The 25611-nt window shown below is 42.0% G+C and overlaps 1 protein-coding gene across 1 annotated transcript in view; it reads left to right on the top strand.

Annotated features, from left to right (window-relative positions):
• The window catches only part of ZNF407 (zinc finger protein 407), a gene marked incomplete at its 5' end in the record, with an annotated part of 336763 nt that extends 323642 nt beyond the window's left edge, over positions 1-13121 (top strand). The window contains 1 exon segment of the mRNA XM_048289163.1: positions 10569-13121. Within this exon segment, the coding sequence (XP_048145120.1) occupies positions 10569-11920 (1352 nt within the window).
• Positions 13122-25611: the final 12490 nt, after the last annotated feature.

Below are 25611 nucleotides of genomic sequence, written 5' to 3'. Positions count from 1 at the left end.
TCCCTCTTTTCCTAGTCTAAGTTGGGTCTCAGGAAGGAAAAAAATTAGAAGAGCTAATGAAATGACCTAACAGAGTGGCAGGGGTTGTTTACTAGTCCATATTTGACTAGGATTCGTGCTTCTTATGATTGTCAGTCATTGCAAGTTCATTGGGTTTTAAGACTTAAGGCACCACAGTCTTAAGTGAACTTTAGTTCAGAATGGAGATGTTTACAAAAGTTATCTAAGTAGTTCCTGCAGAAGCCCATGTTCCTTTTCACTGAACTGTTCTGGAATAGCATGGATTTGCAGTATAAATGGTGATGAGTTGGGTTAAGTCATACTCTTAACTACTGCAGTCTATTTGTTCCATCTGGGAGCTTCATTACCCTGGCACTTGAAAGTGGACAAGGTAGCTGAATTGACTTTCCATTTCTCACCATGTCTAACCATCTTCCTGCAGTATGACATGAACATTCTAGTCTTTCATCAGAATCAGATTATGCTTATCTAATAGGGACAAAAATTTTCCTCCCTCTCCAGCATTTGCAGATTATGTAGCCAGAATATCTGCACTTAAACCTTCAATATTTCCATTCAAGTCAGACTTCTAACAGTTCTTATTTCACTATTCTGAATATTCTTTAGTCAAGATCTCTCTCCTAGAAAGGTCAAGACTTAATTTAGTTGTATCTGTACCAGAACAATGTGCAGCAGACATGCCTTTGAATGTGCAATTAAAAATTGCTTTGGCCTGTTTTCTTTTCCTGTTTTACATTTCATAAACTCGCATGTAATTTGATGAACGCTGTCATTCTTTAAATTTCTTCAGCATTACAGTTCTCAAGGGACTCCTCTCTCATTGAATATCATTTTTGCATATTTACTTTCTCCACAAGTGCTAGTGTGCAGTAGCACAACTTCAATCTTAAATTGTTATTTTCTTATTTACTTACATTACATCCTGGTTTTTTTTGTATTGATGTTAGCGCTTCCAATTTAGTATTAGCTCCATATGCCTTCTAAAAGCTGTTGATTTCTACCTCTAGTTAACCAACAATTTAGGTGGACTTGTCAACACAGTAGTGTGGTATCCAGCTCTTGAACACACAACTTTGCAGCCAAGCGCAGGCAGCTTGGTGAGGAGGTTCTGAGCCCTTTGGGAGAGCTGCAGCGCAACAGTTTACTTTGCATTTCCCATGCAGCCCAGGCACACAGACCATCTTGCAGTTCCTGTATCGACAGTGCTCAGTGACAGCACAGAAAGCACCAGCTTTGGTATCTTCTGTCTTGTTTCATCTACCTCCTGCGTCGTGCTTTCTAACACTGGAAGTGGAAGACAGTTCATTTAAGTGCTACTCCATCAGTAGCACTGAAAATATATTTCTGTCAGCAGAAGGGTCAATTACATGAACAGCTCTTCCTTTGAAGATATTCTGGAAATATGCTGCTTCCATCCTTCACCAGAGGTGAACCATGAAAAAAAGACTTTGTCATGAACTTGACCCTTTGAAGTGGTATAAAAGAGTTACCCATCTCTCCAGCCTCTGTTTCCCATCCAACCTCCCAGAACCAGCAAGTACCCCTGCTTCATGCTTCCTGAGTAATCCCAGCATTACTGCTAGGCCTGTGACACTCTGAGGTGAAAAATCAGCATGTTTTCTGACACTCATAATTTTGGGCATGGTAGGTGTTGGTGCTGTCAAGTGCCTCAAGAAGAGTGAGGGGCCAGCAAAGGGGAAGGCCTGTGCACAGAAACTGTCCTATCTATAACCAACCCTATTCCTTCCTCCTCAGATGTTGTTATTTCCCTTGCACTGAGACAGACTTTTTTGGGGTGGGAAATCTGATGTCAGAAGTTTGGAAATTGCCTTCACAATTAATTCACCTTCATCTTAAGCCAGGTACCACTGTGGAGGCAGCTGTACTCGTGACTTAGCCTGTGCTGTGGTTACACATGTAAGGCTGAAGCGTCTAATCATGTTGGGGCTTTTTTTCAAAACACAGGTTGGCATGACCTACAGCTTTCAGACTAAATTATTGTAGTGCTCCTTTCCAGCTGTAGATCTATTGCGAAAATACATAAATATTATTTGCCACTGGCGTTACACTTGATGCTGTAAAAGCAAAGAAATAGATCTTTCTCCACTGAAAACGTGTAAAGTGAAAACTATAAAAATCCCTTTCCTTGTTTTCTTCTTAAACTGGTTGTAACACTCTCTTCCTCTCACTGTGCCAGACTCTACAGCTTAACTAAATGTGTGTCACTCCTCCAGTTTTCTTTCCTATATTCCCAAGCAGGTGAGAGACTAAAAGGAAAATATCAACTGTATGTCAGTGCCTAGATACAAAGCTGCAAAATTTAAGTTATGAAGCTTGCTCTTTTTAGCAAAATCTCATGTTGGGCCAGTATATTCCTTCCTCATTGCAGTTTATTGCTTCTAATCATGTGAACCAGGGATCATTCCAGTATGATTTTGCTGAAGTCCACAAAAGAGAGTACACTCATCTCTTCCAATGTTTTGGACATTGAAACAGAATATTTTTTTCCAGGTAAGATAATGCATTAATTACTTCAATTATTAGATGAGCATTAGCTTTTGATAAAAGCCATCCCATAGACTCCTGACACTTTGCATGCTGAGCGGTCTTGTCCTTGAAGTTACTGTAGTGCACAATGATAAGAACTTACCGCTGATGTTTTGTTAGCGTTTACCAGCAGTGTCTTGGCAGAGGGTGACCTCCAGTACTGTCTCTAAACATTTTCAATTTACAGACTCAAGAATTTTTGCTGCCTTTGCCTCTCATTCTTTTGAGGAGGTCAGCCCTTTATGAATTTGCCACAAGAAAGAAGTTCAAAATACCCTGTATACTTAAACAGCTTAATAGGAATGGAGTCGCAATGAACATGCGACATACAATTCATTTTAATATTTATAGAAGAAATTCATGTTGTTTTAAGTGTACACAAGCAGCTGCTGTCATTTGGCTATGAGCAGATGTTAGACCTCCGAAAGCTTCGCAGATAATTAAAATACTAACAGTTAGTGTTTTACCCCAGCTGCAGGTTCTGTTTACTGTAAATTTGATTTTAATGGTGCCTCTGTGCAGTTATCGAATAGAGGTTTGTTTTCTACTATACATGCAAAAGTGTCTACAATGAAGACAAATGGTTATTTCCCATAATTTATTCTGGAGAGATATGAATATAGCTGTAACGTAGTTGAGTTTATAAGTGAAATACAGATACGGCTATCACATTTGAAATGGTAGTTTCTGCTGTGTTAACTAACAAAAAGAACTAGGGAAACTTACTATTTGTAGTTATTCCCAAGCGTTCCTCCTAAAAACTGCTGTGCTTTTAAAATGGGTTGAGATGTGCCCTCAAGCAAAGAACAGGTGCTTCTTTTTACTGAAAGGGTGCATAAATCAGAATAGATAAATACAGAGAATCATGATACTCACAGTTGATAGGTATGCTGAAGAATATAATTTCTGCTTGATCATTTAATAACATGATGTGTTATTTTAGGTATTCCTTACAAGTGTCTGTTCTCTTTAGTGCATATATGTACATCAAACATTAGGGAAGGCCAGCCATTTTCAGAATTGTTAATCCCAAGGGCCTGATTATGCAAACACAATGCATAATGCAAGCAACCATGTTTAGTCCCTTTGAGACTATTGAGGCTAACTATGGCAGTAAGCAGTACGCTTGATAAATAAATGTTTATAAAGCCAGGATCTGAATGTATATATTCTTGAAAAACAAAAACTTTTGCTGAGATAACAATGACAAAAAGGGTTTTTCCTTTTCTTGACAAAGCTGTTAGTGTCTGGGACTATCCCTGTTTCAGAAATCCAGATCATTTTCCCTATGAGCAGAGCTTGGGGGGTTTTTCCCCTGATTTTTCTCAAATTAGTTTCTTATTTTTCTTATTATATTGTATGTTCTGTCTGCCTAGGAAACAGAAATCCCTGGTTTGGCCAAGCACAACAAGAACCCCTGGAAATTGGGATTCTGATTTAGGAGTGCTAAAAATGCACTTTCCATTTGCACTGCAGGGTATAAAACAGAAAGAGTGCATCCAAATATCATCAATGTCAGTTGTTCCCAAACTGAGGGCCAGAGTAGTCTTTGAAGCTGGACTGCCAAGAAATGTCCAGGCTGGCTATCCTCATCTCAAGCTGCTAAGCTGCACTGGAAGAGGTAGCTGAAATACTCCAGATACATTCCTGGTGCTGCTTGCCTGTGTAGGTAATTGCTGCAAATGCCACAGAGAGGTTTTTGCTCACACGTCGGAGTTGAGAAGAGCAGCCTGCATGGTGGCAAATAGGTAAAGAGAAAAAGTGGTTTGCAAGAAAACCAGTTGCTCTGCAGGTTAGGCAGCTGTAAATTCTGCATGTTAACACTGTACATGTTTGCCACGATCAGTGAGAGTTTTGGTATGTATATTTCTATTTGCATGCCTTCTGTAACACTGGGCTCTACAATGTTCATTTTTGACCTTGAGTGCAGGAAAAGAGAAACGGAATTTTTTCCTAGAGAAGATCTTTTCCCAAAGGTTAACTGGACACTGAAGGAAAACTAAACCAAACTGAACAAACTGCCTAAACACCCCAATTGAATGGCTTGGCTATTTATTTTGGTGGTTGTTTTTTCTTTCGTGTCTTTTTTTGGTCGTTGACATAGTTCTGTAAGATGTGAAAGGTAAAAATAGCAAGCAGGAAATTTCAGTATGTTTTTCAAAAGAAAAAATACGACAAGAGGACTTTCTTTCACATTTTTAAAAAGCTGGAGGACATCTGCTGTGTTTTAAGATACCTTAAATGTTAAAACTTCATCCTTTATTCAAGCAGTTCTTAGAAGACCTAGAAGTTTCCAAACATGATTGAGTGGTTAAGGATGAAACTAGAAGCTAAGGTTTTTTTGAGTTTCAGCATTGCAACATGACATTACTGGATTTTTAAGTATAAAATGAACTATGAACATCATTTGGGATTTTTGTGTTGTTGGGGTTTTTTTTGTTTGGTTGGTTTTTTCAGTAATAATATGTTGAAAGGGAAAAAAATGAAGCCTTGCTGTATTGGTATCTCTTGAGATTTATGTACTTTGCATCAATGGTGGAATTTTTTATGTCTCTTAGGGAGCTGGTTAAGTCCCCTATAGGTATACTTATTTGTATTGCTTTACAAATATTTGCTGCCTTTGTGGACATAATAGTTGTAGCAGGGCCATTTTGGGTTGCAGATTTATTTCACTTCTCGGTTTGACCCATCATCTGTTCTTTCTTTCAGCAGAAGACATGAATGAGCCTTCACAACCTCTTATTTAGTAGCTTAACTAGCTGTTTTTAAAAATGCTGGCCCATTGCTTGCACATAAAAGCCTTACAAACGATAAAGAACAGTTTTTACTGTGGTCAAGGAACGGAGATCTGAAAAATGCATTTTATCATTATGGCCTCTGAAAATCAAGGAAATCCTGAAGTTATGACATTACGCCACAGTTCTTAGACTGTACTTAATTAATTGAAGTAGAGATCATTACAAAAATAATTAAAAGAAAACAGAGCAGAAACTTGTAGCTTGGTCAAGGCGTAAGTTGTATTACTTTATGAATTTGAAAACTGGACTTACTATACCATTCAATATATTGTTCTGCCATGTAGAGAATAACTTTTAAAATAAGAAAATCAGTTGCTTGTTCAAGTGATATTAGACATAAGGTGAATTTTTTATATCTTTTAAATTCCTTACAGGCTGTATTTAATTGAAGGAAAAGATGTTTCTTTGCGTTCACATTATTTAATATTTGTTGCATTTTAGCAGGTACGAAATGTTTGTTTGTGTCAATATATAATATACCTAATCACCAAAGTATGAAAAATTAAGTGTTGCTTAATAGGGGACTATAAATCAGGCCTCCTAGAACTTTTACAGAAAAGGAAAAATAGCTGTTTTAAGATAGCTGTGTAAATGCAGATCATTTCCATCGCCATAACAGATTATTTCATTTATGACTTACTGCTTTGTCCTAAAGGTGCTCCTTGTGAAGGATGTCCTCAGCCCGGCCTCACCACACACAGCCGCTTGCTACAAGTTTTGGGGAAGGATTAGAATTCTAAAGAGGCTGCTGGCTGAGAGCAAAGTGGTGCTTTACATATAATATTAGCCCAGACTTTCCTCACGCATTATGCGTCTCTTTCTGAGACAAGTCTCCTTAATGCCATCTTTATCTGCTACACGATGCATGAAATCTACTTTCTGTTTTAGAACTGCGGCTGACCCCCGACCCCACGAGTGGCGCCACAATGTGACCTTTCTATTGTCATCAGCTTTCATTCTCCTGAAAATTCTATGAATTTTTATTACAAGTTTTTTTAAACCAAGCTGAGGCTTCAACAAATTACTTGACACAGATGAGATGAAGTTGTTGAAGTAGTGTTAGATAAGTTTTACAGCCAGCATGTGTGCTGCTGAACAGTACAAAGCCAGTGTCCTACAATGTCATACACCAGTAACTGCTGAGCCTACTATTGGATAAATACATCATTTTATGGAACATTGATTGTTCTATAAACCCAATGGAGTATTATGCTCTATGATCAAACCATTTAGATTGTGTGTAGAGCACAGAAAATGCCATATTCAGGATGGTACTAAAAGTGCCATTTGTGTATTTTATGGATGTCATTACGGGGGAAACTTCTCTCTGTAGGCCCTGTTTACTGCAAAATTTTTTAGTCTGTAATGACATTTTTCATTCACAACGTATGCCTTCAAGAGAGGGGGCCCTTGTTTTATTTGTTTCATTCGAGTTTACTGCACAAATCCTGTACATTTTAATTAAATGTAAGCTTAACAAAAAAATAAGGTATTTATTCTGTGGGGAACAAATGATGACAGTAACAAAAGAATAAAACAGACACACAAAAGGAAGTCAGGTATTGAGTAAGAGAGAGGGGAAAAGGTACTAAGCCCTATTTGTAGTTTCCCAGACGCACATTAAACATCAAAGCATTTCTTTTAGCCCTTTTTCAGGAGTTTGTGGTCTGAGAGAATTAAAATAACCTGCAAATATGGATTTAATGTCTAAAATATTCTGACATTTTCAAATAAAAAGCTAACATTCGCTCAGGACCCCAACTGATAAATAATGGCTCTGCTGAAATGACAGACTTCTTGGAAAGAAACCAATTCTCTGATCATTGCACCCCTAGATATGAAACACCTCCTTACAAATTGTCTGAATATGAGCTCTGGTATCATTATATTTTGTCATTTTAATGCCTATTTGTGTATCTTCTTAATTTGCAATGACGTGCAATCAGCAACAAGTCCACTTTTCCTAATATTAATGTGGGCTTGTATTGCAGCTTATGTTTGCCATGTCAGCCAACACTTACCCCTTCTCTTTACCCGTTTTTAAGAGGGGGCGAGAGGCAGGCTGGATTTACTGGGACAACGTGGTTTGTTGCTACATACAGTCCAATAATGTGACATTCCTTAAATACATAAAAATTCTGACAAATGTTGTGTTGGATTCCAGTGCTTCATTATAGGAATAGCAGCTAAGCCTCAAAATCTGTTGTTTTCTAAATATCTTCCCTACTTGGCTTTCCACTGTTAAAACAAAAGAAAACCAGTAAAATCTGCAATTCATATTTACCCTGAAAAATCACTAAAATTGAAGTTGATGTTCCCAGTAAATTCTTGGTCATAGTCCAGTTAAAATTTTAAGTTACAGTAGATTCACATTAGTTTAAATGACACTTGAACTTCTACACAGCTCAACATTAATTCATTATAGTTGAAATGGAAGAATCTTCAGTGGGTGAATCTTTTACAATCTGATTGAGGCTGTTACATTTTATAGGAGCCATTTTTCAAAGCAGTACTGACAGCACTCGAAGTTATTAAATTGCTGAATCAAAAGATGGACCTGCAATCGCATTTATGAACTGTGATGGAATAGCTGGGGTTGCACTGAGCTGAGGTTAAGATGTTGGTGTAGTTAAGCTTCATCACACCCCTCAATGACAGCAGTATTTACCCATGTAGTTTACTTTAATGGTCAGGAAGTGGCTTAACTCACCTCTGGATTCAAATAGATTAAGTAAGCAGTCAGAATGGCATAATTATCAGTGCTGCGAGGGATTCACCAGATAGCTCTTCACCCAGGAGACTTCCCATTCAATTGCACAGTAAAGACTGGAGTTGCATGGATTCACAGGCACGGCATTTATTTGAGGAGATGAAAACAGGGCGAATTTCCTTTTTATTTCCCTTCCCCAGCCCAGACCGATACACTGATGCTGCTTTCTGTACATAAATTATTATGATCTTAGGAGAAAGATGTCATGATTTTAGTGTGTGTGCATGTGAAAATTATGATTGTAGAGTTATTTTGATTTTGAAATCCAGTGGAAAATGCATGATTTGTGGAGTTATTTTGATTTTGTGCCACATCATTGCCGGCTCCTCTTTTATCTTGTCAACAAAGCAAGATTCCTGAGAGAACTACTTATACTCTATTATAAAATGTGGAGGAGCTAAGATAATTGTCATTTGATGTTGATTTCCCCTTCCTATTTTTCTGCTCCTTGGGGGGTCATGTGAATGTCAGTGCCTACAGAGAGCACAGGAAAAGTGGGAATAAGAACCAGTCGTACTACAATAAGCTTACTTCTTGCTTATACCAGACAAAATGTACTTCAATTGCATGTGCCAGATTTTTATGCAGCATCACCTGGAAACACTCTAATGGTTTAAATCATTAATTTTCTTTTCCAAAGATAACCTGCCTTGCAAACTAGGAATAAGAAAGTTGTGTAACATCAGTTTAGACTTGTGCAGGTGATTTGCAGCATTTCAGCTTGACAAAATTATTTCTTTGTGCTTCACAGTACAATTCTCTACCAGAAGCTCTGTAATAGAAAAAAGGATAGGTGGGTGGATGGATGGATGGATGGATGGATGGATACCAGTATAAGAGCTCACTCTTTAAATTATTGATGTTATTTTGGAATTTTAGCTTGATATGCACATTAACATAATCAAGTTGCTAGAATCTGCAAGGCACCAAGTACTCAGTCTTGGAGTAAATCAGCTTCTAAGTGTGAACTTACCTTTAAGCAAATGAGTCTGTTTCTTAGAGCCCATTTTAATTCTCTGTGGGATCAGGGTCTGACAGCTCTATGCTTTGAGTGAAAGAGCCCCTTTAGACCAGCTTTAGTATAATTTTCTTGGTCTCTTGAGTTCAATGAAGCACATTGTTCACTAGAACTGGCTTGGAAAGTACAGTGCTAGCCTGAAATTTCACTGTAAGTGTTGCCTTTTTTTCTTGCCTGTTTTTATCCCAAGCAAGCCATGGCATAGCTATTTGCGTTAGTGATAAGATGCTACACCTGTTATTCCAGAGATGGGATTTCAGTTTGTGTAGGTGAATTTAAACGGGAGTGTGGGTGTGGATAGTCTCAGCAGCATGGACTTAATCAGCCTTCCCAAGGTCCATCTATCATTAGACCCTCACCTCACCTCGTTTGCAATGTCCAGCACCCACTCTTCTCTCTGTGTGCCCTGGTTGTGTCCCAGAGCTTGCTCCCAGCACATGGAGGAGCTTCATGGGTGCTTCTGGATGGCAGTGCCATGGGGAGACAGCTATGGATAGAGCTGTCCTTCCATGAATGTCCACAAAGCTGGTCACAGGGTCCTCTCATTTATGTCTTCCCAAAAAGGCGCAGGCCCTGCTTGGAGGTTGATGGCCTTGACCATGTAGAGCCTTGGGCACCATTTGCCTTGCCGAAGCTTTATTGTTAGTGGTGAGAATTGAGAATGAAACCTTCAATGACACAAAACCAAACTGGGTGGCACAGCAAGCAGTTGGAATATGGAGGTTACAGATATTACAGTTTGTTAATTGATTTAATGCAGAAATAATTTAAGATGTGTGTTTGGGGTTTCTCTGGATGAGATTTTATAGAATATCCTGCTTGGGGTAAGAAAACTACTGAGTGTTTTCTCCAGGTAACTGGGCTAGTGACTGAGTCAGTCACATGTGCTAGAGAAGGTGCTGGATGGAAAAGGAAGGGGAAGACAATGTCATCAAAATGACAGCATGGCAATCACCTCACCAACAAAAGCAGGGTATTAAGAAGATCACAGGGTATTAAGAAGATCAGCCACAGTTTTTCACACCAAGATATGTTTAATGTAATATACAATCCTGAAATTCATTACTGAAGTACTGAAATATCACCGATAAGGTCTTCTATAACAGATGTGTTAATGTCTTTTAACTGTATACTGTATTTATCTGGGCTTCTTTTATACAGAATATTTTTAAAGACACATTTAAATTGTTAATAAGCTGCAGAATTGTTACACTCAGCAATTATTTCAACCTGTAAATATGTTATTTGGAAAACATGCAAATCGGTTTTGTTCATTTGCTTATTTTATCTATGTTTTCTGCCAAAGAAATTTTAAAATTGTCAAGGAATTTTTTTCCATTTAAGCTACAATTTGTTAAAGTAATGAACTGATACTTGCCATGATACCACGTTAACAGCGTATTTTGTCTTGTAGGCATTGTGTCCAAGTCCTATGAGTGCCGGCTGAAGGGGCAAGGAGCAACTTTTGTGGAAACCACGAGCCCTTTTACCGCGGCAGCACTGGGAGAGGTTTCTCCAGTGAAGGAGAAGACCTTTCGGGGCAGCAGGAGACAGCCACAGTCGGCCGAAGAAGTTCAGCAGTTCATTATTATTCAAGGCTATGACGGCGACTTTGCCATCGACGCCTCCGTGGAAGAGACAGCAGCAGCCACCCTGCAGACGCTGGCAATGGCAGGGCAGATGGCCAGGGTGGTCCACATCACAGAAGATGGGCAAGTCATAGCCACAAACCAGAATGGCTCCCACGTGAGTAGTGTGGTTCCGGAGCAGATCCTGACGGAGCAGCTAGCAGATGGCGCCACACAGGTGGTGGTAGTTGAAGGAGCGGGAGCTGACATGGAGGAGGCTGTTCAAATAGACACAGTTCCTGACTCCAGTAGCACGGTACTGCAGCAGATAATACGGCAAGAAGTTTTAGATGCTTCTGAGGCTGCAGTCCATCCTCCAGAGTCCTCCTCAGCATTAGATGCCCTGCTTTGTGCTGTGACAGAGCTGGATGAAACAGAAAACAAATCTGGACTCCTTGACAGATGCAGGTCTGGTCACAAAGACTTCTTGCAAATGCCGAACCCAGAGGTGCCCAGCATTCCCAGTGATGCAGAGGGACAAGAAATACAAATGTTCCATGAAGTTCAGGAGACTCAGGAAGATACCAAACCTATGGAAGTAGTGACACGGGTCATGCACCCATCAGCTCTAATTGCATCTCAGGAGAGAGCTCAGGCTGCCTTCAAGAATGTGGTGCAAGGAGTGTTGCAGTTTGCTGTGTGTGACACGGCTGCGGCCGACCAGCTCATGAAAGAAGGTGTCACCCAGGTCATTGTAAATGAGGAAGGAACTGTGCATATGGTAGCTGGAGAAGGCTCTCAGATAATTATGCAGGAAGCTGGTAGCCACACGCTCAGTGTCCAGAGCGAACACATGGATTTAGTGGAGTCGGATGGGGAAATATCACAGATTATTGTCAGTGAAGAATTAGTTCAAGCCATGGCTCAGGGTTCTGATGGTGACTTCTCTGAAGGTGCAACGCACTACATCGTCACAGAATTGCCACCAGACATGCAGGATGAGCCTGGTGTGTACTCACATGCTGTGATAGAGACAGCTGGGCCCCAAGACATTTTGCAGGCTGGTACTGCTATAAAAGCAGACACTGTAGCCCCTGATAGAGCAAGAGAACAATTAACAAGCATGGTCATTTATACAGAGGGTGGCTCACAGGTAATTCAAGGCCAGAGAGATTATAACAAAGTACAAGAAGCATGAAGAGCTTCACTCGTAGGCTGGGTGCAGAGCAGAGCTGGATATTACCAGAATCATGGAGGCACTGTATTCATGGAATGTTTTCTGTAAAGCCTTCTCAGTAGAACCTCCTCCTAGCCAGGTAACAAATCCGTACCCTGCTAACAGGAGTTCACTGAAGAGGATAATACAATTTCGTTACAATAGCTCTAAGAACTATTATATGGCATTATTATAAAACAAGAGTACTTGGGTACAAAACAGGATAAAAAGCCCCCCGCCCAAAGTAGGAATTGTTCTGTTCAGTGCTTTCTTTGTTGATTTTTTTTGTCTTAATGTTGTTTTTTCTCAGGGTAATTCCCTGCCTTCTGTCGTTTTTGTATAACATAATCACAAGAGTAAAATAATTGCACTTACATGTACATTTTGTGAACAGATAAATATGCAAAAAAATACAAACCCCACAATAGCAAGGTGAACAGGTAAGCTTACATACAGTATTGGGTGCCCTTCTTCATTTTAAACTAGAACAGGTGTCATTTTGCTTTCTAAAATCTTACTTTAAAACATGCTTAGCTAAAAATATGTCATCAAAACAAGGATTTTTTTGCATCTAAAATGAAAGTTTTCATAGTACTTTACTCTTTCATGGTAACACATAAGACTTCCCCTAAAGAAGAGCTCTAAAAAGCTACACTTCAGAAAATCCTTGATTATACATATTCGGGAAGAAGAACTTGATGCCTGTAACTTCCACTTAATTTTAGATGAGAGTCCTACGTAAGAAATGTGCATTTTTTGAAAAAAATATTGTCACTGTCAGTGTTTTGCTTTTCTTCTAAATAGTGCTTCATATAAATACCATTTTGCAGTTCATTTTGTGAGCTTCTTCTCAAATGTTAGGAGGATTTTTTAAGAAAATTCTGACATTGACATTAACAAGTAGGGGGGAAAAAAAGGTGACCTTGTATTTCTTGCTTAGTCCAGAATGTCAGTTATTTACTTGTGGATATACTGCAATTGTTCAATGCAAGTTCATGTTGAAAAGATTTGTTTCATGATAAAACTGCTTCTGTTTCTTTAGAAAAATTGTAAAATATAAACTGGCAAGGTTTGGGGATTTTTTTTTTTTGTCTTTCAAATAAAATGTTAGCATTTAAATGAAGCATCATGATTTTTAATATTAAACAATAAACAGAACTGGCATTCAGCAGGAGCAAACGAATGCTATCTGTTATGTCTGTGCATTTTCTCTTTCCTCTTTTCCTTTCTCTAGCTTGCTAGATAGATAAAGATAAAAGAATCTAATTTCTGAAGTGTGCCTCATGCATGCTTAATATAATTGTCTAAGTGTTTAGGGTATAAGCCATGCTGACTCTAGAGATAACTCGGTTTCCTATCATGTTTAATATCTTAAAATTATCAACTGTAAGAAAGTTGGGGTGGGGTAAAACAATAGTTCCTTCCTGAAGCAACTGTTTAAAAATGCATTTTCTGATAGGGCTGCTGAGAAAAGGTGCTTCATTCTGGGGCTGTAAGATCCTGCTGCCTCTTCATCTCTTATTATTATTATTATTTTTCAAATTTTCCAGGAGTTGAGGTTGTGTCTTTGTCAACCCCCCAAAAAAGTAAATTTCAAGTTAGACATCAAGATTCATAATTAGGCGAGTTTGACTTGCTCATCTTTCTTAAAAGTGACAGGCTGTTCACTTACTCTTAAATACTGTCTTCAGCAAACAGTGACAGGATCAACTCCCGTTTGTTATCAGGAAAAAGGTGACCTTTACAAAATGATGGCCCTCTGCAAGACTCTCACAGATGTTCAAAAAACTGAATGTTTTTCAGTGGAAATATTTCTTCTTGATCATTTCTCCTGTTAACTGTAGCCCTGTGGTCTTGCAGCTTGGATGCTAATTCTTCGCTGTGCTTAGTCCTGTATGGCTAACCTTTCTGCTGCAGTACAGGGTGTTGACACTGACATGCTGCAGTTTACCATTTGTGATTTATTTAGGATAAATATGTCTCAGGTGGCATTTAATCCTTCATAAAACCAGTGTAGCCTGCAGTGTCAAACCAGCAATCACATTGTATGCACAATGAAAAGAGCAGACCTTTGCATAAAAAAAAGCCCCAGTGGTAGATGTTCCTGTGCTTGGGAGCACTGGAAAGGATTCACTAACCTACCATGTGCTGTAATTACCTGGGAGCACAGGTTAACGATACTTTTCTCTGAGTGCAGCCTGATCAGGAGAGCTAATATTTTCCTAGGGCCTTTTTTTTCCTTCTTCTTCTTTTTAATGTGCACTTTAAAGTTAACTTATTAGTGCCCTACAAATGTAACATTAGAAATCAAGGGTGACATTCGTTCCTGTGCTGTCATCCTGCTTAAGGACTCCATGCACTGTCTCAACCCTGTGCTAAGATGCTCTCTGCCATACACTGAAAGTTGAGGCTGTGGCAGATCCCTTCCAGGGCCTAGGAAACATGTCTCTGGCATTTGTGTCCCCCCTGTGCCAGAGCTCCTGGCATTGTCCCATGTCATAATCTGGGAGGAGATGAGCTGGATTGTTCTATGGATCTTCCAAGCATTCCCATGCCTTCTGCCTTGGAGAGCAGGGAAGATTAGGCAGCAGAGGGAGGCACTTGGAGTAGAGCAGCACCTGAAAAGGCCCTGACCCTCTGAGAGCCATGCATGGTGCTGGTGAGGTGCCTGTGACATGTCCAGAAGCTGGCTCAGGAGCTGCGGGGGTCCTTTGCCACAGGCAGCATCCACTGTCAGAGCATCGCAGAACTTGTGTGGTGGATTTAGGAAGGTGCCCAGCCCAGGCAGCCGTTCACTACAAGTGGGTTTTGCTGTTTGGTTTGAATACCTTCAGTTGCCTGTCTCCAGGGGATTCAAGGGCTGTGCTGTAATGGAAGTGATTGTTGAGGGGGCAGTATTCCCATGTCAGTCAGTTGTCAGTCAGTCCCATGTTCTGATGTTCTGACTGCCAGAGCCATTGACTTAATTTTCTCTTTGTTATCCATTCTGAATAAGCCTTAATAAAGTTGGATTATACTGTGACAATGCCAAGCAGGTAAAAATGTAAGTATTTAAGAACCACTGAACTAGTATGCAGGGGGAAAATAAATAAATAATAAATAAATTTAAAACCAACCAAAACAAAAACAAAAATAAAACAAAACACCAAAAAACCCAAAAACAAAACCAAAACCAAACCAACCAAGCTAAAACAAACCCTACTAAAAGTCAACCAAAAATCCTAAGTGAAGACAGAGAAAGAAGAGGTATTTCCAGCAAGCAGTTTCACCTTCCATTTCTTAAGAGTCAGATACCCACCTCCTGAGGCAGTGTATCCTGGCCTCTGAATTTAGGCTCCATCTTTGGGGAAAAATGGGAGGTAAGAGATAGCTGGAAACTATATTTAGAGAAATATTTCCTATGACAAAAACAAAAGAAAAGAACCCAAAACCCAACACCACCTAAAGGGTCCACAGCAACATACCATTCTGCCTGACTCCCAGCTGCACTCTGCTGTGGAAGTGAGATGAGCCAGGGAGTTGATGTGCTGTGGTTATGCACATGTGGATGGTGCATAGTCCTGCAAGCACTGCTGTAATTTATAAATGCTGCTTTAATACCAGGAGTGTTAGCTCTAGATCCCAGAAGAAATACGTATGTGATTTTCGTGGACAGTGGATTCAGCTCATGTAAAAGCTTGTAGGAATCTCTGTGTTAAAAGTTCCTGTGCCTTGGGCTGGCCCTGAGCTGAACCTGTGCTTGAAATGCAGGTGAGTCCCCTTCAGAAAATCCTGGGGATTGAGAGATGGGGCTGGAGCTGCTGGCAGAGCAGCTGTACAAGGAGCTGGTGGTGTGGTAGGCAGAGGCCTCGTAAAGCAACCTCTGGGGCTTTTCTCCAACTTTCCCTGCTCAGTAGGCTTCCTGAGCACAAAAGCTGTAAACAGAATAAAGAGAGAAGGGTGAAGACTGAAATTTGAAACTAAGTTAGTTCAAGTGAGAGGATTAAGCAACAGAAGAAAAGGTCATTCATTTGGCAAAACAAAGAAGAGCTGTGAGTTTTCACTTATTTTACTGAACAATATTAGCCTATAATTTAAGATAGCATGTGGCTCACTCAAACAGGCTACCCCCATTCTATCTTGTTGAAGAATACAATTCGTTTTCTGCTCCTCTAGGGTGATATCATTTTATATGAAGAAAAAAGTTAGCTCAGATGGCAGTTATATGTTTCGGAAGCACCTTCTAATCAGGGATTGGTGATTCATTATTAGCTTCAGCAGGCGATCCATCTGACATGTAAGGGGAAAAAATTAGCAGCTGTCACTGCATGATGAGTTAATTTCCTGATAGGCCTGACACTGAAAAGCCATTTGGAGACATGGAGATGGCTGATGAGAAAACCTGGTGCTGGTTTATAATTGGAGAGAAAGAAAGGGCAGAGAGACAGAGGGAGATGGGGGAGGGACTGAGGCTGCTCTACAAGTGGGGATGGATGTTTGTGTATTTACTAAATCGACATCTCCACAATAACCTGCATCTCTGCACACACACCTGGGCGGGTAAGTGATAGGGACTGGGGCCTTTCATTTTCCTTCTGCCTCGTGTCATTATTTCCAGTCGTTTGTAATTAGTACTCCAGACGGTTTTGCGCTTACTCCAGCCCGGGTGTACAAGCACGCGATTGGGTTATCTCGCAGTGACATTGAAACCTGACATTTTAGAGGAAAAGGGAGAAAATGACGCTACTCCTTTAATGGTTCTCACTGCAATTTTCTTAATTGCAGCTTGAGATTTCAGTCAATCATATAAAAATAAACTTATCTGAAACAAATATTGCTAAAACTTCCAAGAGCACAATTGTGAATGATGAGTGTTCAAAGAAGCCTCTTGTAGAGCATGAGGAAATATGCTCTTCAAAAGATGTAAGCACATGGCTCTCTGTTTATCCTTTTTAAGAATGGTAAATAAAACTACAGGGAAAAGGCATTTGAGACCAAATGCAGTCCACTGTGGAATCTGCCTTGTATGTGTAATTGGGACAGCAATGCAGGGTCCTTCATATGTATTAAATAAAGATGATAGGAAGCCCTCAACCTGGGACTAATTCCTCCAGTGGCTGCTTTAAAGGGATTTTTTTTTTTTTTTTTTTGGCTATTTAAGTAAGGTATCTAATATGCCCAGAAAAGGAAGCCAGGCTTTTCTTTTAACTGGGGGGGGGGGGGGGGGGGAAACCCGAGAAAACCCACAATGAATACTTAAAGCTTTTATTTTTCAAAATGGCTGAGTATAATGAGATTTTCACCATCATCAGAAGACAATTTTTGACTGGGAAGAGGACAAACCAGTAGCTTTCACCAACTCCACTTGTACAAAACCAGTTTTTGCCTTTTTCTGTTAGGACGTTCTTAAATGATGGCAAAGGATTTGGGAGCAGTGATGGAGATGCAAAGATCCACCGTAGACAGGTAGATCCAGCACGTATCATGCAATTGAAATTGATGTGTGTGTATACACAAGCCAGGATTATGTCCTGCGATGTAACAGGACACCTGACCTTGTTTAAAGCACATGCTTGTCTTCTGGCAGCAACACATTTATCAAGGCTACTTTGAACGACCAGTTGTACTGCGTAGTCCTGCCCTGGAGGTCAGCGTTAACTGAGAGCCATCGGGTTCTGGGAATTTCTGATGAGTAAGAATAACAATCCCCTGGGCAGCAATAGATTAATTCTGGGGTGGCTTTTCTTACATGTTCCCCAAGCCTCTGATCACTCTTACTGCTTGGAATCCTCCTTTTGTACTACTTTGAATCCTCATTACTTACTGCAGCTTTTGCATGTCTTGATTCAGCTTCTCGGAGACCCGACCCACAGATTCCCATTGCCACTTTGTCATCTTTGGGAGCAAACCACCTGGTTATTCAGGGAGCAGAAGAACAGGTGATTAGTCAGTTGCCTCTGCTGGGATGCATCTCTGTATGTAAATAGCCATGAGCTTCAGGATCTGTGCAAGGCTCAGCAGATTTTGAAAGTAATCCAGCTCCTTGGGAGGTCTGGTTGGATAAGTGGAGTGTCACGAGGGTCCCCTGACATCTGGTCAGACAAAGGAGAAAAAAAGATTGAAGAAATGCAAGGGAAGGAGTCAGAACCTTTGATTCTTGGTCTGCTAGGAACTGAGCTTGTTAAGGAGCTTCTGAGAGCAGAAATAGAACTGAATTTTCAGGAACACGTAACAAAGCCCCATACATCAGAGCTGAAAGACAAGGTGCAGATATAACAGATGTAATTGCAAAACCCAATGTGCCTTTCCAGCACATACTCAGAACCCAAATCCAACTCCCTTCCCCTCTCTGTTCTCTCCTTCTTCTCCACCAATGCCCAGGGTAGAGACAGGCAACTTGGTGACAAATTCCACTGACCCTGTGGTGCCATGCAGAACACAGCATCGGGTATGGAGATTTGGCCATAGCAAATGCTGTAGGTGCTCCAGGTCAGGAGTGGTCTTCTAACACCTCCTAATTCCCACGAGGGGAGACACCCACAGAGAAGACTTGACTCATCCAGATATGGAGGGTCACCAGGGGAAGGAAAGGACTAGTTTCTGTGGCAAATAAAGTCCTTGCTAGCAGATGTCTTACTCTGAGAGAGTTTCAGGACTTTCCCCCAAATCCTGCTAAGCTTCTTCTATCTGCCAATGTGTTCCTCTGTCGCCGGGGGTGTAGAACAGGTTTGTGTTTTCTGCTCAGCATATGGTGGTGATTGCTGGTGTTTGGTAGCTGTGAAATCCAGATGCCCAGCTCCAGGAGGATTTTTCCTGCTAGGGACATCTGGCCATCCTCTCGGCCTTACTCTTTCTTCTCTTCATTTTTGCTTGGAGTCTGTAAGCTTTACCTATGAATTTGCAGAGCAGATAATTCAGCTGATTTATTCTTGTGCTTTAATTCAAGGTTAAGATGGAAAAAGCTGGAGTTGTGTTTGTACCTGAGGACCCAGACAGGGACATGCATATCCCCAGACAACTGCCTGCTCCTGCCAGGGCAGCAGAGAGGTTGGTACTGCGGTGCCACACTGAACAGACGTAATGGCACTGTTGGCTGGCAGCAGCTTGGTGGGGATGGCAGGTGAAGGGAAACCTAGAAGGATGCATCCAAACACCAGGATGGCTGGTTGCTTTGGCTCAGAGCAGCTAGGCACCATGTGAGGCATTTCTGCTCAGACTCCTGCCTCAAATCCATATGCAAGCTATGATGATAAAATTCAGGGACAGATGGTACTGTAGATATTTAAAGCAAATGGAAGCAGAACTTTCCAGGAGCATTTCTGTTTGGTAGCTGGGATCCCCAAGAGAAATGCTGAGTGACCTGTGAGAGTCTCTAGACCCCCTGACTTCTTTCTATTTTCCAGGTAAAGGGCTGGTTCTAACAGGAACAGAGTAGCTGCATATCTGGTCATCCTGTGGGTGGACCATTCTGCTACAAAAAGTGTCTTGCTGGCCTGTGATATGATCTGTGGGAGATCAATGATGTGGACAAAAGCCTGCTGCCAAGGAGCAGGAGCCAAGTCTTAGGGACCATGCCTGTTGGAGTCAGCAAGAGAAGATAATAAACCCTTTTGCTCTTGCAGTCTGTTGGCATCTAACTCCAAGATTCAATAGACAAAGCACAAATGTGACAGAAACTCTTACCAGTCTGCTCTTCTGCCCTGGGTGCTGGGTTTGTCCTCTTGTCCCCATTTGCTGGGCCTTCCTACTAGAGACCTAAAATGGCCCTTTTCCAGTAGTGAGTTCTCAAAGCCCCTGCAGAGAATCAAGGATCCATTTCTTCTCCTCTGTTCTTGTAAGGTGGGTTAATAACTCAGCTCCTGCTGCCTCACTCGACACTCAGCAGCAGGAGTCAGGCCCCTCTCCCAGCAGCCCAGCCATGGTTCATCTATAGCATGGGAGTGACTGCACTCCAGCAGTGCAGGGGATGAGCTCTGCCGTGCCACAGATGGGTGCAGGGGCTCACTCAAGAGCTTTACAGCTTTTCAGTCATGTGTCTGTGTGGTTTACTGGGTGGCCCCATGCCTGGTTTATTGAGTGCTGTTGAAAGCCTGCTCCAGAGGCAGGATGAGTCATTTTCTATGGTCATTTCTTCTGGTACTTGCCACTCTGGTGTCTGAGTGCTTCCCAAGCCATCACGGCTTTGTCCTCCTTTAGCCCCACTAAGGTATGAGGAAATGTTTCTCTTCTTTCACAGATGGAGAGCTAAGGAGTACAGAGAAAGGTCTCCAACCATTTGTGGGGCCTCATTTGAATTAACACAGACATTAACTTTCTAAGGCTTAGGTAAATATGGAGACATTTCCTGGTGTGTTACTATCATAACACCTTTCTAGTGGAAGGAGTCCTTCTAGTGGAAGGTGTATCTGCCTGTGCCGGGGGCTTGGAAATAGTTGATGTTTAAAATCCCTTTCAACCTAAATATGATTCTCTGATTCCAATGGCCTTTGGTGTCTCTTGCTGTGAGCATGCTCAGTGTTCCCACAAACCAGACACCAGGAGCTGATGTGGGCACTGGGTAGAAGCAGCATTTCTTTGTTTTCACTGCTGTGCCACATCTCTTCTTGTTGGCCCCTGACTGCTCTTGTTTGGAGCTTTGGGGGTTCCTGCTGCAGATAGCTAATAGCAAATTTCCATTTCTGCAGATGGAGCCTGGAGCTTATATGGCTGTTATACGTACAGGCAACAATACTGCATGGGGTTTTCTCTACTGTAGGAGCTGGCACAAAGGGAAGAGCCAGGCTTTGAGTGCTCCTGCAAGGAGATCCTTAACTCACCTTCCAGCCATAGCTGCTCACCTAACACACTCACCCAGCCATGCAGTAGAGAGCTGCCCCATCGGGCAAGTGGCAGCTCACAGGGCCTGTTTTGCCTGCACTCCCAAGGAGATGAGCACAGCTCCCTGCAGGAATAGCTGGTGATGAGGAGTCATCTGCTTGCACAGCACTCTGGGTGTTAATTCAACATGAAACCCCCAGTTCTGCTGTGCCAGACAAGGCATGTGTGGGAGATCTGGTTTCTTCATCCAAGCAGCTTTCTAAGAAAGCCCCTTTGATAATCAGTCTGAAAGATTGCTGAAGTGAAAATTAAACCACTCTAAATGCTGTTATGGAAACATACCCATCACAAGCAAGAGCTGGATTTCTGCAGTTGCCACACAGTAAATAGATGAGGCTCAGCTCTGATGTCAGACCAGCTTTACCTTGTGCATGTCCTTCGACGTCTGGTTTTCCAGTTATGAACGGCAGTAATTGTGATCAATCAGGCTTTATGCTTGCTACCCACAGGCTGTTTATTAATGAATCTGCATCCCATCTTCATTTTTTTCACAATCTCATCAAATCTGTTCCAGATCCTGTTTACATCAAATTTTGTCTGCAGCACACTTCTATAATATCATCCAATTTGGAACTCCTGATTCTGCACCAGTTCCTCAGACCAGGTCCTCAGTATACCAAAGAACAACACGTTCCTGAAATAAAAGGAAAATGAAAACATGACAGCTTGCAAAAAAGTGCAAAGAAAAGCCATTGATTTCTAACTGATACCATCGTTCCAGGGTATAGACAGACAATTTTTTCAAAATCCTTTCTCTGTGTCTGTGTCTGTATGTGTGTGTATGTTTAACAGCTAGAATTGCCTTCCTGTGGATGCTTTAAAAAACATCAGGTACTTTTCTCCTTAGCAGTGTACGTTTTCTGTTTGGGCACATGGGTTTTATGAATATTTGGCTTGACTTGCTAAAGACATCAATTTGACATGTTGCAATGTGTTATAAATGCCTCAGATCAGATGCAGAACAGGGAGAAAAAAGCTTTAGAATAAAAGTTTATTAAAAACACATACATAGAGTCTATTCTAAACAGAAAAAAAAAAAACCAAAAAACAAAACAAGAAAAAACCAACGAATGTTCCCCTGTTGCATCAATGCCAGAACATTATGTTTGCAAATAAGAATTTAGCACTACAAAGACAATGCCCTAGATTAACTAAGATCCCATTTCACAAAACCCTATGGCAATAGTCTGCAACATCAGTCACAGGAGAAGATATAACACAGATGCATTTGTGCCCTCATGCAGCTGAACTGAAACAAAACAAAGAGTGAATTAGGCTGAATATCTTACTGTGTGCAACGTATTGTACAACAAGGCACCTTTGGGAATGTGTCACAGGGTTTGGTAAATTGAAAACAAAATAAACAGATCTATGGGAATAAATAACATCATATTAGATGTCTGCTGCATGTAGACTATATTAGCTTCCAGTCACAATCCGGCTTCAGTTTTCCCACTAGTTTTCAATGCCTGTGAAAAGCAGATGATCTGAAACCTCTGCAAAGAGAGGGGGGTAGGGGCAGAGGGAGGAACACTGTGCTGGTTCTCCTGCACATGCACACCCATGCACACACACACCTCCTGCCCTTCTCTCACTTTAACACAATTTCAGCCAGATGAGGAGAGGCCGTGTGTCCCTTGCTGCTTTGGACACACGAGTCAGTTTTGCCATTTCTGGACCAGGGCATGGAGCGAAAGCATTTTCCCCCACACTCTGGTCTCCCCTCACTGCTCAGCTAAGGTGAGAGCACTGGCAACCCAGTTCACCTTCAGCCCAAAGAGCTCCGTTACCGTGGCCGACATCACTCCATGAGGTCCTGAGACCCCTGCCAAAAGGGGTTTGATGTGTCCAGGAGGAGGAACAAGAGATTCACAGGGCACCTGACCCTGATGTAGCCATGACACACATGACTTCAGGGGCAGTTGTGGAGACCCAAGAGAGGCAGGTGCTTTGCTGAGTCCCATCTCTAATTACAGCCAAATTTAGTTAATGTATTAAAAGCACTTTTTTTAGTGCTCAGCCATATGGGGTCAAGGTCTGCTTCCAAGTACGTGGGTAAAACCCCACTGATTTCAGGGAGATTGCTTTCATGAACTGAACTTAAAAGATCAGGCCATATTTATCCAGCAAAAGCTCCAGCTAATTCATTTTCTCTCATTTTCTCTCTCTCCTTCTGTTTTGCTTAGCTTATAGCTGAGTAAAAGGAGCACATATCTTGGAGATAGCTTTTTAAATATAAAATTCTCTTTATAACCCCAGAGCAATATGTCATTCTGCGATTACAAAAAAATGTACTCTTCCCAAAGAAAATCCTTCTGAAGCAAACATTGGCTTTATCCTGTCTGAGATCTAAGCACCAGCCTTTGAATTCATGTATATTAGAAATAGGCAAAGATCTGCAACAGAGCAAAACTGTGGCCTCCAAATTGTCATTATTCCAGTCAAAAGCCTATTTCTTCCCTTTAAGAAGCAGCAATGGGCCTTGAGATGAAATGCAAAAAATAACAAGGGACACAGAGAGAAAATGATATTTTTATAACTTTTTAGTCTGAACACTCTCAGGAGAAGAAGTAGTTTGATGAAGAAGTTGGGGAGAATTTTAACATTCAGGTAATTGATATTCTTGTCTCTGCCAACTAAACTCCTTCTGGCTTAGGGAAAGATCAGGTCTGCCTTCCCTCTCCACAGAGGTGAGCTCAGGTCCAGGGGGCTGCGGATGCCTCGCATGGCCCTGCTGGGCTCTGGCCAGCTGACATCCTTATCACTTTTATTTCTTTCCATCTCCACTTGTAAGAGGTTGTTTGAAGGATGCTGTTTTTCAGGTTTGCCCAGGGGTGTGCTTTCTATAGGCGTTAAGGCAGCTGGTTTTTGTTATCTAACTTTGGAAATGTATTTCTCACAAGGAGGAACATAACAGAGGGTCTCTTTCTGGCCAGCCTTGGAGATATTTGCGCTCTTGTTCATATAAATCTGAAGTTCCCTCCACTCAGAAACTGAAGGGCCTGTATCTGACCTTATCTGCAGATCAATACATTCCCCTTTGGATTCCTGAATACATTCAAGCATTTTTAATTTGATTTCTTTATTCACACAGACACAACAAGGGGAGAGAAGGATGGAGCTGACAGGTCTCATAATCAGCTCTCATCTTCTTTCGCCAATGTGTCAAAATTGCATTTCCATAATTCCTTTCATTATTATTTTACCTGTTCTCTCCCAAGGCTCATGCTGGTGTGGTGAACAAGAACCAGATTCAGGAATGAAGCTGGGACATGCACTATGGCCATGAGTGCTGCTGCTAAAGCCAAGGTACTTGTTCAGAGACTTGCAGACAGCTCAAGTGCTCTGTGGGGCTGGGTTTCATCACACTGAGCTTTCACCTTAGCCTTTAGACAATCACCAGAGATAGGTGGATAGCGGAGATGGAACGTTGGAATCCCTCAGTTGGGAGGAGAAGGAAAGCCTAGGTCTTCCAACTTCTGGTCTACATGCTGCCTGTTGCCAATTATAACTTTCCATGCTCCTGATCCTGCGTCCTGCACTTTCTCTGTGTTGTGACCACATTTATGGCAGCAGCCTGCTCCTGTGACTCATGGAATAGCACATGGCATTATGGTGTTACGCAGGACTTGGCCTGTGTGTTTCTGCTTAACCCCTAGATGGACCCTGGTTTGGATAGTGGGAAGGAGGTAGGAGCTCCTGCTTTGAGGATCAGAGGCCTGCCCCAGGGAGTGGGGAACTGCTCATCCATCTCTCCTCTTTCATTCTGAGCCCTCCCATCCAAAGGTTGCGAACTCATCCTGACGTGACTTGTTCAAGGCAGCACCAGGAGTGGGTGATGGCCCCATGGCCAGAAAAGCAGAAGGGAGACCGCAGGGAGTGGCTGCTGCAGACAATGCCCACTGCCAGGATGCAGGAGCTGCCTGCCTGGAACTGGCGGCTGGGAGGAGCTCTCCCACAGCCACCCCATGTCTCCCCAAACTCGAGTGCTTTGCTGCAGTTTTGGGGACAGAGCTATCACACTTGGCTTTTCTCCTTCCTGCAGCTAAGAAGGGTGTGAGGTCTGCAGCAAAACTCTGGGGCTGAGAGTGAAACAACCCCCAGTAAGGGGAGCTGGGGAGCTTGTATTTTAGCTTCCTGGAGACCGAAGTGTGTGAGGGCAGGAGGGAAGGTTGTGCCAGGGGAAACCTGTGTCCTGGGAGGGAATAATGCCTACCGTTTATGTGGACAGCACTGCTCTAGAGCACCATTACACACATCAGGCGTGGGCTTTTAATATTCCCTGCCTGGGTGAGTGTGAGCCGCTTCCTTAGTACGTCCATGAGAAGGAAGTGCAAATAAATCCCATGCATTTTTGCCTGCTTCATGACTGCGGATCAGCTGAAAGGGTGTCTGGGGACCATCTCTGCAAACTTCATCAGCAGTGCCCTCAGGGCTGTCCTGCTGGACAGTGTGACAGAGACGTGGTCCCTGGCAGAGTGCTGTGGTCTTGGCTCCTTGCCGAGGGTCCTGACGTACCATGAGATGTGTCACTCTGTGGAGCAGTGGCACACACAGTGGGTGACACAAGTCTCTCCACAGCCACTTTGCTCCTTTATACCAGTCTCGGTGAGGATGGTGTAATGTGAATGTACTCGTGATCTGGAAGACATGCTTAAAAAGCCTGACACCAGAAATTAAATTTCTCCTTCCTTGTCCCCAGGGACACTAACGCTGACTGTGAGCATAAAGGAAACCTGGCTGGCTGCATGCTGTCCCCTTCTAAAGATGAAAGCCCTAAAGCACTACCTGCAGGGAGTCAGGAGGTGATGGCTTCA

The sequence above is a fragment of the Corvus hawaiiensis genome, chromosome 30 (assembly GCF_020740725.1).
Source record: "Corvus hawaiiensis isolate bCorHaw1 chromosome 30, bCorHaw1.pri.cur, whole genome shotgun sequence".
Taxonomy (NCBI): domain Eukaryota; kingdom Metazoa; phylum Chordata; class Aves; order Passeriformes; family Corvidae; genus Corvus; species Corvus hawaiiensis.
The sequence above is the reverse complement of the archived record's forward strand: the minus strand, read 5'-3'. Positions and strand labels throughout refer to the sequence as shown.